This window comes from Chiloscyllium punctatum, chromosome 45 (genome assembly GCF_047496795.1).
Source record: "Chiloscyllium punctatum isolate Juve2018m chromosome 45, sChiPun1.3, whole genome shotgun sequence".
Classification (NCBI taxonomy): Eukaryota; Metazoa; Chordata; class Chondrichthyes; order Orectolobiformes; family Hemiscylliidae; genus Chiloscyllium; species Chiloscyllium punctatum.
In genome coordinates this window covers 16,273,884-16,285,604 of record NC_092783.1, presented here as the reverse complement: position 1 = coordinate 16,285,604, position 11,721 = coordinate 16,273,884, and the positions used below count along the sequence as shown (strand labels likewise).

The 11,721-nt window shown below is 38.8% G+C and overlaps 1 protein-coding gene across 5 annotated transcripts in view; it reads right to left on the bottom strand.

The window, feature by feature from the left end:
* Window positions 1–2,557: 2,557 nt before the first annotated feature.
* LOC140467188 (homeodomain-interacting protein kinase 1-like) overlaps window positions 2,558–11,721 on the bottom strand; it is a 110,281-nt gene continuing 101,117 nt past the window's right edge. For all 5 annotated transcript variants that reach the window (XM_072563365.1, XM_072563368.1, XM_072563369.1 and 2 more), the window contains 2 exons: window positions 11,028–11,140; window positions 2,558–8,550 (listed from right to left, as the gene is read on the bottom strand). In XM_072563365.1, coding sequence (XP_072419466.1) covers window positions 8,062–8,550; window positions 11,028–11,140 — 602 coding nt within the window. In that variant the 3' untranslated portion in view covers window positions 2,558–8,061. The remainder of the gene's footprint in view (window positions 8,551–11,027; window positions 11,141–11,721) is intronic.

Here is an 11,721-nt window from a genome sequence, read left to right as displayed (position 1 = left end):
GCGAGTTATTGTAATGCATCATGTATATGGTGCACACTGCTACCGAGCAAGTGATGGAGTGAACATGGATAGTGTCAGTTAAGTGGGCTGCTTTAATGCATTATTAGAGCTGCAACCATCTAGGCAGGTGGGGAACATTGCATCACACAGACTCATGCCTTGTAGATGAGGGGCAGGCTTTGGGGAGTCAGGAGGCCGGTTACACACTGCAGGATTCCTAGCTCGTGTAATGAATGTGACTAATCCCAGTTCAGTTTCTGATCCATGGTAACCTCTGGGATGTTGATTGTGGGGGTTTTAGGACTTGTAGTCATTGAATTTCATGGGGCAGTGGTGGGGGTTAGACTCTTTGTCAGAGATGGTTACTGCCTTGCATTTGTGTGGTGTAAATGTGACTTGCTCAAATCCAGCTCTGCTTCGTTATCAGTGGAGTCGTGAATGTGCAATGTTCAGTACCAATCATCACTGAACATTCCCACTTCTGACCTCATGATGAAGGGAAGGTCATTGATGAAGCAGCTAAAGATGATTGGCCCAAAGGCACGACCAAAGGAACTCCTGCAGAGATGTCCTGGAGGTGAGATGACTGACATCTAACAACAATTGTATTCCTTTATTCCAGCCAGCAGAGATTCTCCCCTTTCCTTCTCCCGGCCAATTCTTATTGGCTCTAGCTTTGCAAGGACTTTTTGATGCCACATAGTCATATGCAACTTTGATGTCAAAGGCAGTTAATGTCACCTCCCTTTCAGTTGTGTGGATGCTATTGCATATTTTACTAGCTTTGGTTGCCTATGAGAAGATGGTGATGAGTCACTTTCTTGAATGTAAGTGCTTTGCTAGGCCATTTAAGGCAGCAACTTCAGAATGAATGGTAGCTGCTTCTTCCTCACAGGTTATCTGTTGCCTGGAATATTACATCAGTGTTGTTATGGACTGGGAAATATAGCAAAGAATTAAACAAGGGGCATCCATGAGTAGAATAAGTTATATCATTGCTGCTTGTTATAACTTGTGGCAAAACTAGTTTCTGAACTGTTAAAATACCATTGAGGAAACTGAAAAGGAGGAAGATTTTATGGAATCTAAAAGTATATTTGCATTTGGATTACATATATGCACATGGACTTGCAATAGAGATCCGAGAGTTCTCAGGTTTAACCTGTGACACATTAGATTATCTTAATTAGCTTGTGTTAAAATTAATCTGTATTTTCCTGGATAGGGAAATAAAGCCCCCCTGACTCTAGACTGGTATGATGGACATTAAGAAACATATTCTTGTCCTCCATGATCAAACAATGGAAACATTTAACATAAAAAGACAATGGCAGCACCATAAAGAACTTGGTTGTTCTGTCCCACTTTCTATTTATGCTTCTTGGTTTGTTAAGTTGGGTGGTATCATTTCTGGTACTCTTTTGCCTCAGAGGTTGGTAAATGGGGTCTAAATCAGTGTGTTTATCCTTACATACAGACATAGAAGGACACCACTTCAATTGGGACAATACATTCATCCTATGATAGGCTAAACAGAGACACACACGGGAATTTCTGAAGGCCTGGCACTCAAACCGGACCTCCATCAATAAACACATCGATTTAGACCCCGTTTAACTGGAAATGATTACACCCACCTTAAAAGACCAAGACACGTAAACAGAAAGTGGTACAGAACACCAGCACTTCACTGGTGGCTCACTGATGTTTCCGAACTTGGTGATGAAACGTCTGAAAACAAACCTGCCAGCTCAGCGAGCAAACCTACATTCTGAACCTCAACTTAAGCTACAAATCTTCTCAAAAATTGCAAACAAAGAATTATACATTCTGGAGTGATACATTTTGGAAGAGACAAAATAAAGGCAACAATTCTAAAATGGATATATAAACAGTGGAACATGGGGGAGGGTGTGGTATGTACACAAATTGTTGAAGGTGGCAGCCAAGTGGTTAGTAAGGCATTAGAGTTTGCAGGCTTTATAAATAGAGCTGTAGAGTACAAATTCAAGGAAGCTATGATGGACTGAAAGGGTTGGCTTCAATCGGAGCATTATATCTAAATTCATACTTTAGGATGTTTGTGAAGGTTTTAAAAATGCGATTTATAAAAATACTCCTGGGGACGAGACTTCAGTTCACTGCATACATCGACAACACTGGGACTATTTTTTGTGGAGAATCTGGGAGAAGTTTGGTAAGTGTGTTCATAATCGTGAGGGGTCCAGCCAGAGAAGGCAAGGAGGAACTGCCCATTGGCAGAAGGGTCAGAAATCTGAAAGTAGCAAGAATGCACTACCTGAGTGTATTGTGGAGGCAGATTCAATCCTGGATTTCAAAACTAAACAGAAAATACTTATACAACTACAATGAAATGGCAGGTGAGAGATAATTTGTTAAGGTTTCTTGCTCTGGATATTTCACATCAAATTTAACTGAGGACTCCAGATGAGACAAAGCCTAGTGTTATGCACTGAAAATGCCAGTGGAAAACGCAGCAAACTTTTATAAAGCAATAAGATCAAATAAAATTGCATAAAATGATGCTGACACAAAGTACACAAATGTAGCCCATTTTATTGGTAACTCAATGCATGTTTAACATATGTAGAAAATACTTCAATCAGAAGACAAGCTACTTTGGAAACCAAAGACAATAAAACAGTGAATTACAAGATAAACAGTTTCATCACAATGGACCCCTTTTCCCAGTTTAAAGTTAGTATTATGAACTTTTTTTAAATAACTATAATCTCTTTATCTTTTGTTAAATTTATTATTTTACAATAACCTCTACAGTTTAACTGCCAGACTACCATAGAAAAATCAATAATTTCTATGAGCTGCCTACACATTACATGTGATAATCACATCGCTATATCAAAAAGTAAGAAAACCGCAGTTCATACAAGAACTAGAGTAGCAAATAACATTATACAAACCAGTCAAATAACCTATTATAGCAATATCAATGATACAAGCCAAGTATATGCTACTAACAATTGTTGCATTCGCTACAATCATACTATTAAAAAAACACTAAAATTCACCCACATATGATTAGCATTAGTAAATGCAGACACATACAGCAAAATAATGAGAACATGCTCCAGCCAACAGTAAATAATGACACACCCATATGTAACCATATATAAGTCAACCCTATAAATATATACTGTTTATATAGATTTTAAAGAGACAGTGCTTTTACAGCCCTACACAGGTTATGTGAAACAAAAAACACCTGGAAATTTTTGTTTGAATCAGTGCAGCAACCTTAAATTCCTGGAAACTTTCAGTCAAGCTTAAATCAAAGTTGTTAGAATTCTTTTCCAAAAAATAAAGAAATCAATGTTTGACTCCATAAATTAGCTTAAAGTTATCAGTGATTAATGTTTGTTTAAATTCCAATCCCTCCATCATCCCCGCCCAAAGAAGCAAGCAAGCTGTATTTGTATTCAAAGGTGGCTGTGACAAGGTTAATTAGGTGCTACTTAAATTCCATGTCAATTGTTTCAAATACAACCGGAGTGGGCTTTGGACTATCTCTTTAAATGTACATTTTTGATACTAAATGACTTACACAGGATACAGATGGCTTCCTTACAAAACATTGACAAAAAAATTGTTACAAAGTAGTACATAAAGGTGCGAGGACACTGGCAAAGTTTACCAACAGGTCTATTCGACCTGCTTGAATGGTCAAAACCAGTGTTATTCCTTGGGCAAATGTTTTCATAAATAAATTAAACTTCCAAAATTTTGCATTATGCTCCTTCCCACAAGAAAATCCCACAGAAAACTACCATCTTAAAGCAGGTTTAGCCACAAGAATCCAGAATTGGACAAAAATCTAAGATGGTGAGAGTCTCTACTGGCAAAATTCAATAATAAGTGACAGAAGAAACTCAACCCGTCATTAGTACTTTGCTGCGCTGTTAACTGGGGTTACTCCTTTAGAAATGGAGTATCCTAGTTTGTGGGCAGGATAAAAGACACTGTACATTGCAATCTACAGCAAGTGCATTTCCCAATGACAGGGCATGGAACACTAATTGACAGCAAAGATTAAAAAGTGCTTAGCTGTAGCTTTTAAGACATGTTTTTCTTTAAACCAATGTTCATCCACGTGAAGTTAAAAACAAATGTCCCATTTCACAAGGTCAAATGCTCTTCACTGCACCAATAAGGTAGATATAATACAGTAAGACTATGAAATACTACATCATGAAAGCACTTTGCAGAGTCTTGGCAGAGATAAAGTGGAGCATTTGGCTCTGTAGGAATCCAATACAAAGTTTCAGAATGTCAATATATATTTAATCTCCCTGGATTCCAGACAGTATAGCATCCAAAGGGGACAGGGAAGGGGTAAATAGTGTACAGGAATTAGTAGCTTTCAGCAATTGGTCAAAATGGATCTGACATGAAGTAAAAATATTCGACAGTAGTGAAATTTTAAGAGCCACCAGATTTTTGAGCACCACTTTACCTTGCTATGACTGTCTAAGTGAACATCATCAACCAACTCAATGCACTAAAGGTTTGTTGTGCAGATTTTGCTGGCCTGTGGAGCTCTCTCCAATCAACTGGAGTTGTGCACCTGCATACCAAGAACCAATTACAAAACAAGATTCACATTATGCTGTGCTCAGCTCAGACAGAACCATACTCTTTCTGAAACTAATTGGTCGATTCTCACACCTTGGTTTGCATTATACAAACCCAGCTTGTGGGGACTGGAAAGTCCAGGCCCTGGTATTCTTGACATCTGAAAGTTCCATAAAGTGGAGCACTTTAAAAATGCTGTACAAATAGTTACCTGGTTATAGAAGCATTGGTGGAATGTTTGTTTCTTGTTAGAAATTTAATTTTTTACAAAAAACATCTGAACCAGCAGGCTAGTGTATTTCTGTAAACCCTCACATTTCTACCAGTTTATCATTTTATAATGCTGGTATTAAGCGTGATAAATTCTAATGTAGATCTGTGCTCTCCAAACATATACACAGGAATAATGCCTTTCCTACAGAAACACCGTATAACACCATCTCCCGGTCAACCTTGAAACAAGACAGGTTTTGCAACACCAGAGGTATTTGACAGAGGCAATTTCTAAAAGCCATTTCTCTGGGAGATTGCCAGGTGCACATTAACTCCTTGCAACCTTATGAAGTCAGGGCATGAAATAAGAGTTAAGAAAGGAAACAAAAATAATGGCTTTCATAAACACTTTCAACACCAAGTAAGGGAAGTAGTGTAAGTAGTACTTTCCTTTCAAATACAGAATGGAGCACTGAGCAGCTGTTTGCAAACAAGAATGATAGGTTGTTGGAATGAATAGCAGATTTTGTTTTTAAAAGTTGTAAATTAAGATTAGCAAATACTTTGCATATCTGTTAAGCAATACCACTTATTCCATGCCCTGTAAATGAGGCAGAATAAATCGGCTTTTCTTTGGTGTGATGAACATGTGCTTTACAGGCAGTCTGCCTGCATGAAGCCAAAATCTGGGTAGTCGCCTTTCAAAGGGTTTACTCAGACAGCATCCCACTGCCACAAGGAATGTTAGCATCCATAAACTATTGAAAAATAAAGTTTAAAAAATTACACATCAAGAAGAACCACAACCACCTAAAGCTAATTGCACATAATTTTCCTCATCCAAAAATCCATTAAACAAACCAAAATACTGCACTATCCTCACATAAGTACAATATGCTCAGCCATACCATTGTAACTTAATAATAAGGTGAAAATCAAAAGGAACTGAAGTTCAGAAGACAGTACATGGATACATGCATTTTCACATTCTAATTAGCTTGCTGCATTAAAAGGAGCATAGTTATATGTGCCAAATGAAAACGAAAATTTAAAACTTCAAAACAGAAAGAATACTGTTTCAAATTCCATCTCCCTTTCTTAAACTAAAACAAACTTCAATTAAAATACTCAACTGATTTTTTTTTAAAAAGATAAACTTAAATGTTTTAAAATCTGTTTCAACAGCACAATACACTTTCCTGTGCTACCCTCCCATCACTTTGTTTTGTATTCCCGAGAGGCCTTCCATGCACACAAGTCCAAATGATCTAACTGTAACAAGTTGGGATTCTCTAAAGCACAGTGTAGAAGTTTTAATTTAATGTACTATGTAAAAATCTGTTAAGGCACTAACTAGGGGAAAGAACTCATCAAATAAGCCCCCACAACATTCACACCTGTGCAAAAACTGAGTCAAAGAATTACTCCCATCCAGAACACACGGATGATGCCTGTTCTGTGACCACTTCTTTTCAAACACAATTACTTCATCAGTGCTACAACATTTAATAAAGTTCCAAAAATGTATCCAAAGACACTGCATGTACATTCCAACATGTTCCAACTTAATTTCTCTTGAAATGACAGGTACGTTAAAAAGAATCCCTTTGGGGTGATCAGGAACTAAATCTCGAGTTACAAAAAAATTCAGAATTCAAGTATCATAATTTACATTTTTGTTCAGACTGTTGTAGCTAGTTCTGTTGGAAACTGTAAGAGTCACATGTCTGCTTCTGCAGCTCTGATGCTAAAGCTGTATTAGTTGCTGGAACTAGTTGAACTACTCCTATACGTAAATAGGATATTATGGCAGTAATGTCACTGCAAATTGCACAAGCATAACTGACAATAACAACTCAATGCCACAGGCCCTCGTGATTGAAAGTCTATACAGTGAGCTGGTATGTAACACACTTTCAATCTGCATGACACACTAAAAATACCAAGAAGTTAAGCAGGGAGGGGTCAAAACAGCTCTGGAACATGATGTGGGACATGATTTAAACACAGCTTTAGGGTGTGTGCATGCATTTAGTTATCTTAAATTACAAATCAGCACTACTGATGCACAAATGAAATCTACACAGTGCACAAAGATTCTAGCAGTGATGAGGTGCCAGAATACACCTTAAATCCCTGGACTCTGAGAAATGACATAGTACGTGCAGTACAATTAAAATACACACCTGTCCTTCGCAAGTTAAAAGAATGGCTGACTTAGAATAGTTTACTCAATATTTAATAATACAGCAGTGACCATATTTGTTCACCATCTCTCCAACTTCCAATTCATTTAAGTAAGCTATTCATCCTCAACAATTCTTGATCAACTATGAAGAACACACAGGCAAGAAAAATTTACAGAAGCAACTGCTTAAAAATATGCTCACTGAAAAGTGATTAAACGGTTCTTAAACCTGCAGCTTTAAATAAAGCTCACAATTCCCGTATGGACGGCAGCACCAGATGACTGAAATGTTCAATGGATTCACTTCTCAGAAGAGCAAGTAGATGTTTTCATTTCTCATTTTCATACTTAATTAAATGTACTGTTCAGAAACCAATACTTTAAGAAATCAGATTAATACAAAATTAATGTTGCAACAAAACTCTAAAAATGTGACATTTCAAACTATTTTACATACCATTCAAAAATGTAATTTTTCTTTAATTTTGAAGACCTCTCATAAATGTTCCAAAATACAATGAAACAGTGATATGCTTGAAGATTAATGAGTTATGCAATTCAGGATTTGTATAGGCTTCAACTTTTCAATCAAACTAAATGATGCATCCATTACTTGCCATTTTATTATGTAATAGGCCTACAAAAAATGCATTCTTTGAACTTCCTAAGCAATAGTATTAACACTTTGAGCAGCATAAACCTATTTCAAGTAGCAGATTCATCAGTGTGTTCAGGCAAAGAGCTGGCAAAATAAAGCAACAGTACATTTAAAAACAAATATTTGTGTTGGTTCTGAAAATTATTTCCAAATCATTGTAAAATATTTAAAATGTGGTCTATTTCCAATATCATTTTTTCCTTTAAAAAAAGGGTTAAAAACCAAGTCTCCTTACTGCTGAATGTTCTGCAGACTTGTGACCCAGCTCAGAAGCAAAACATGACACCACAGAAGAGTCCTGTCTAATGGAATGAAGCACACTCCTCCTTCATACAAAACTGGATTTGTCTAGATCTCGTACAGTAGCACAGCACATTTGCAAATAAGAAAGCTACAGATAAGAATACTGATTTATTTTAGTGGGACTGAGTGGATAGCCAGCATAAAGAGTAGGTGCCCTGGAAGCATTAATGTATGACTGGGTAGCAAATGGATGCTGGTACTGGCTGGGAGCAACGCTGGCAGATGGCAGAAGGCTTGGGCCCATGCTGACTGGCACCTGTTGGAGGAGACTGGTTGGATGAGCTGTGTACGTTGGTTGTTGCATGGCATGTCTGGAGGAACTTTGTTGGTTCAGAAGATGGGCCATGGAACTGGAGGTTGCCAAGGCAGCAGCAGTTGGTGTGTAGGTATACATGTGGGGTTGTCCTGAAAGGTGCGTTGGGGCTGACACAGCCGTCAGGTGAGGGTGAACCACTGGATGTGTGGGACTATTATGCTGGAAAGAGTAAGGAGGTTGAGCAAGAGTTGGTGTCACGTATGCCTGTTGTCTGCGGGGAGCAGGATTCACACTTCGCTCTTGAGTGACAGGTTGCTGGGCCTAAAAAAACAAGGAAGTGAAAATGATTATAAAACTTTTAAAGATAAAATTTTGCTTTTAAACACAAATGTACATTAAGTGGTCTTCTGAAAAAAAAAATCAGACTCCCCAGATCCTTTTGCAGTACAATGGCAACTTTTCAAAGCAACAGCACTAGCGGATAATGCGAAGAACTAACTAACTTGGAAATTGAGTAACACAGACCATTGGTACTCAGGTTCTGAAAACAATCAACAGACTTCGGTGAGGTCACGGCAAAGATGTCACAATCCTTTATCCCTCAAGCTGACTACTTTACATTTTAATGGCTGAAAAATTGTAGGCTAGGAAGCTGCAGAAAAGTTGCAGCCAGTGTTTCCAGTTCCTGCATTTTTCACAGATATTCCTTAATAAATTTGGGAAAAATGATATTAATCAGATGTCCTTTCAGGATAGTATCGGTTGTGAACTCCAAGACAGTGATGACTGCTTGAATGCCAATAGTTGAGAGGCCGTGTTTTGTTTTGTCTACTGCTGGCTTTTGCTTAATGGAGTTTTTGAAGCTTGATTGTCATTGCAAATAAAAATCCCTGTTTGCGTCTTTAAAATTCTGAAGTTTAAACAATTCCCATCACAGTGAACGTCTTCTACTGCCTCCTCAGCTCAGGAGCTAATTATGCCACCTGACCAATGCATCCCATGTCAGCCAGGAACTAAAACACACCACTAGCTTGCCCCAATATCAGTAGCTCAAAATGCACAACAACCCTGGTTGCCACTCCCAAGAATTCAGACACACCCTGCCGCTCCATGGGCAGCACAGTGGCACAGTGGCTAGCACTGCTGCCTCACAGCACCAGAGAACAGGGTTCAATTCCCACCTCAGGCAACTGTCTGTGTGGAGTTTGCACATTCTCCCTGTGTCTGCGTGAGTTTCCTCTGGGTGCTCCGGTTTCCTCCCACAGGTTAGGTGAATTGGCCGTGCTAAATTGCCCATGGTGTTAGGGGCAGGAGTGAAGGTAGGGGAATGGGTCTGGGTGGGTTGTGCTTCGGCGGGTCGGTGTGGACTTGATTAGATTAGATTAGATTACTTACAGTGTGGAAACAGGCCCTTCGGCCCAACAAGTCCACACCAACCCGCCGAAGCACAACCCACCCAGACCCATTCCCCTACATTCACCCCATTCACCTAACACTACGGGCAATTTAACTTGGCCAATTCACCCAACCTGCACATTTTTGGACTGTGGGAGGAAACCGGAGCACCTGGAGGGTGCCCACGCAGACACGGGGAGAACGTGCAAACTCAACACAGGGAGTCACCTGAGGCGGGAATTGAACCCGGGTCTCTGGAGCTGTGAGGCAGCACTGCTAACCACAGCGCCACCGTGCCGACTTGTTGGGCCGAAGGGCCTGTTTCCACACTGTAAAGTAATCTAATCTATATTTCAATCCCATTCAGCTCAGAAATTCAAACAGCACCCCAACATCCCTTCCTGCTAAAGCACATCAGTGAGGAACTTAAATACATTCATTCCCATCCTGGAGTTCTCAAACTTTCTCCCTTTCCCTCCCCATCCTGGAGCTCAAAGTCATTTGCTCCCCTCACAAGCCCAGAACTGCCTTCAAGCTCCACCTCCAGGCAGAAACTATCATCATGGTTTAGAAGTATTTAGATATACGCTTGCAATGCTAAGACATCAATATGGGCCAAGTGCTAGAAAATGGGATTAGAATAGTTAGGGCTTGTTTTTCCCTGGCTCACGTTTGATGGGTGAAGGACCTTTTCTGTACTGTTGACCTCTATGACTCCTGCTACTTGCTGCTTTTTTTTGCATATTTTCCCTACAGACTCTCTTGCCAAAAACCATAAATCCCTATCCCTTAGTTCAAGTTAGCAAACAGGAACATTTTTTTGTGTCCAGATTACATAAATCTGACATGAAGTTTGTACACCTCAATTAAGTCAGTGCTCAATCTCCTTTGCTCTAACATCAGCTTCATCAAGCCAACCTTGTAGCTTTCGTTACAATTTCACACTTATCTTTTACTTATAAATGGTGTACCATGACAGGTACCTTGTTATTGCTTTTCACATTTGTCCTAGACTTTATTGATCATTGCTAATAAATGGTAGAAAAAAAATGGAACGGATGTGAAACAACATTTCAGCTAAACTGCGCAGCAGCCTGAAAACATTACTGTAACTTGTAACTTGATGCACATACAACCATAACAAAAATTTAAAGGGCATGCACACAAAATGTTTAAGGTCACACTGATTACATTTGTTCACAATTTCCCCACCACCAGTTAACCCTGATTCCATGTTATTCTCCAAAAAGTCAGTGTTTTTTCCTAACGTGTTATGGTCTTGCGTACTTCCCAATCTTTAATCTTAGAATTTAGTTTAAATGTTTTTTTTTGGCAGTAAAACTGGTCCTCTCCCTAAATAAAATTATGTATCAATCTTACAAACAAAGAGAATAATTACATACTTGACTGAGGTTAAGAGGCTGCCGTTGTCGGTATGTGGTTGGTGTTGTTGAGTTTGAAGTCTGACCACTCATAGGCATGCCTGTTTTCGCCTTATAAACATTCGAGAAAAAGCCTAAAAGGCATAAGAAATTCATAGGTGAGTGCACAAGGCAAAACTTAACAACATGTTGTATTTCAATCCCCTTCAATACGAAGATCAAAAATCAGGCGAACCTAGAAGAGAAAAAGGAAACAAACTTCCAAAAATATAATTAAAAACCAATTTAGATTCACAATAAATAAATAAATAAATAAATCCAAAGTCAAATTGGTTTCGCTTTTGCATGAATTGAGTTCCCAATATAACATTCATGGTTGCACAAAGGTAATGTCACTAATAATCCAAAATCCCGGATTAACATCTGGGGTATACAGGTAGAATCTACACTCAATCATAAATCTGGAGTTGGACGCTAATCTCAGTAAAAATGACCAAAAATCTTTTAATGTAAAAAATCCATATTGTTCACCAATGTCCTGTAGTGAAGGAAATCTGCTGATCCTAGAAGCTTGGCCTTCATATCACTGTACTTCTACAGTGATGTGGCTGATTCGATGGATGGGCAACAAATACTGGCCTTGCCAATGGCACTCATGATACCACAAAGGGATAAGAACAGAAAAACTTGGACAATTGAGTAAACGCAACACCTC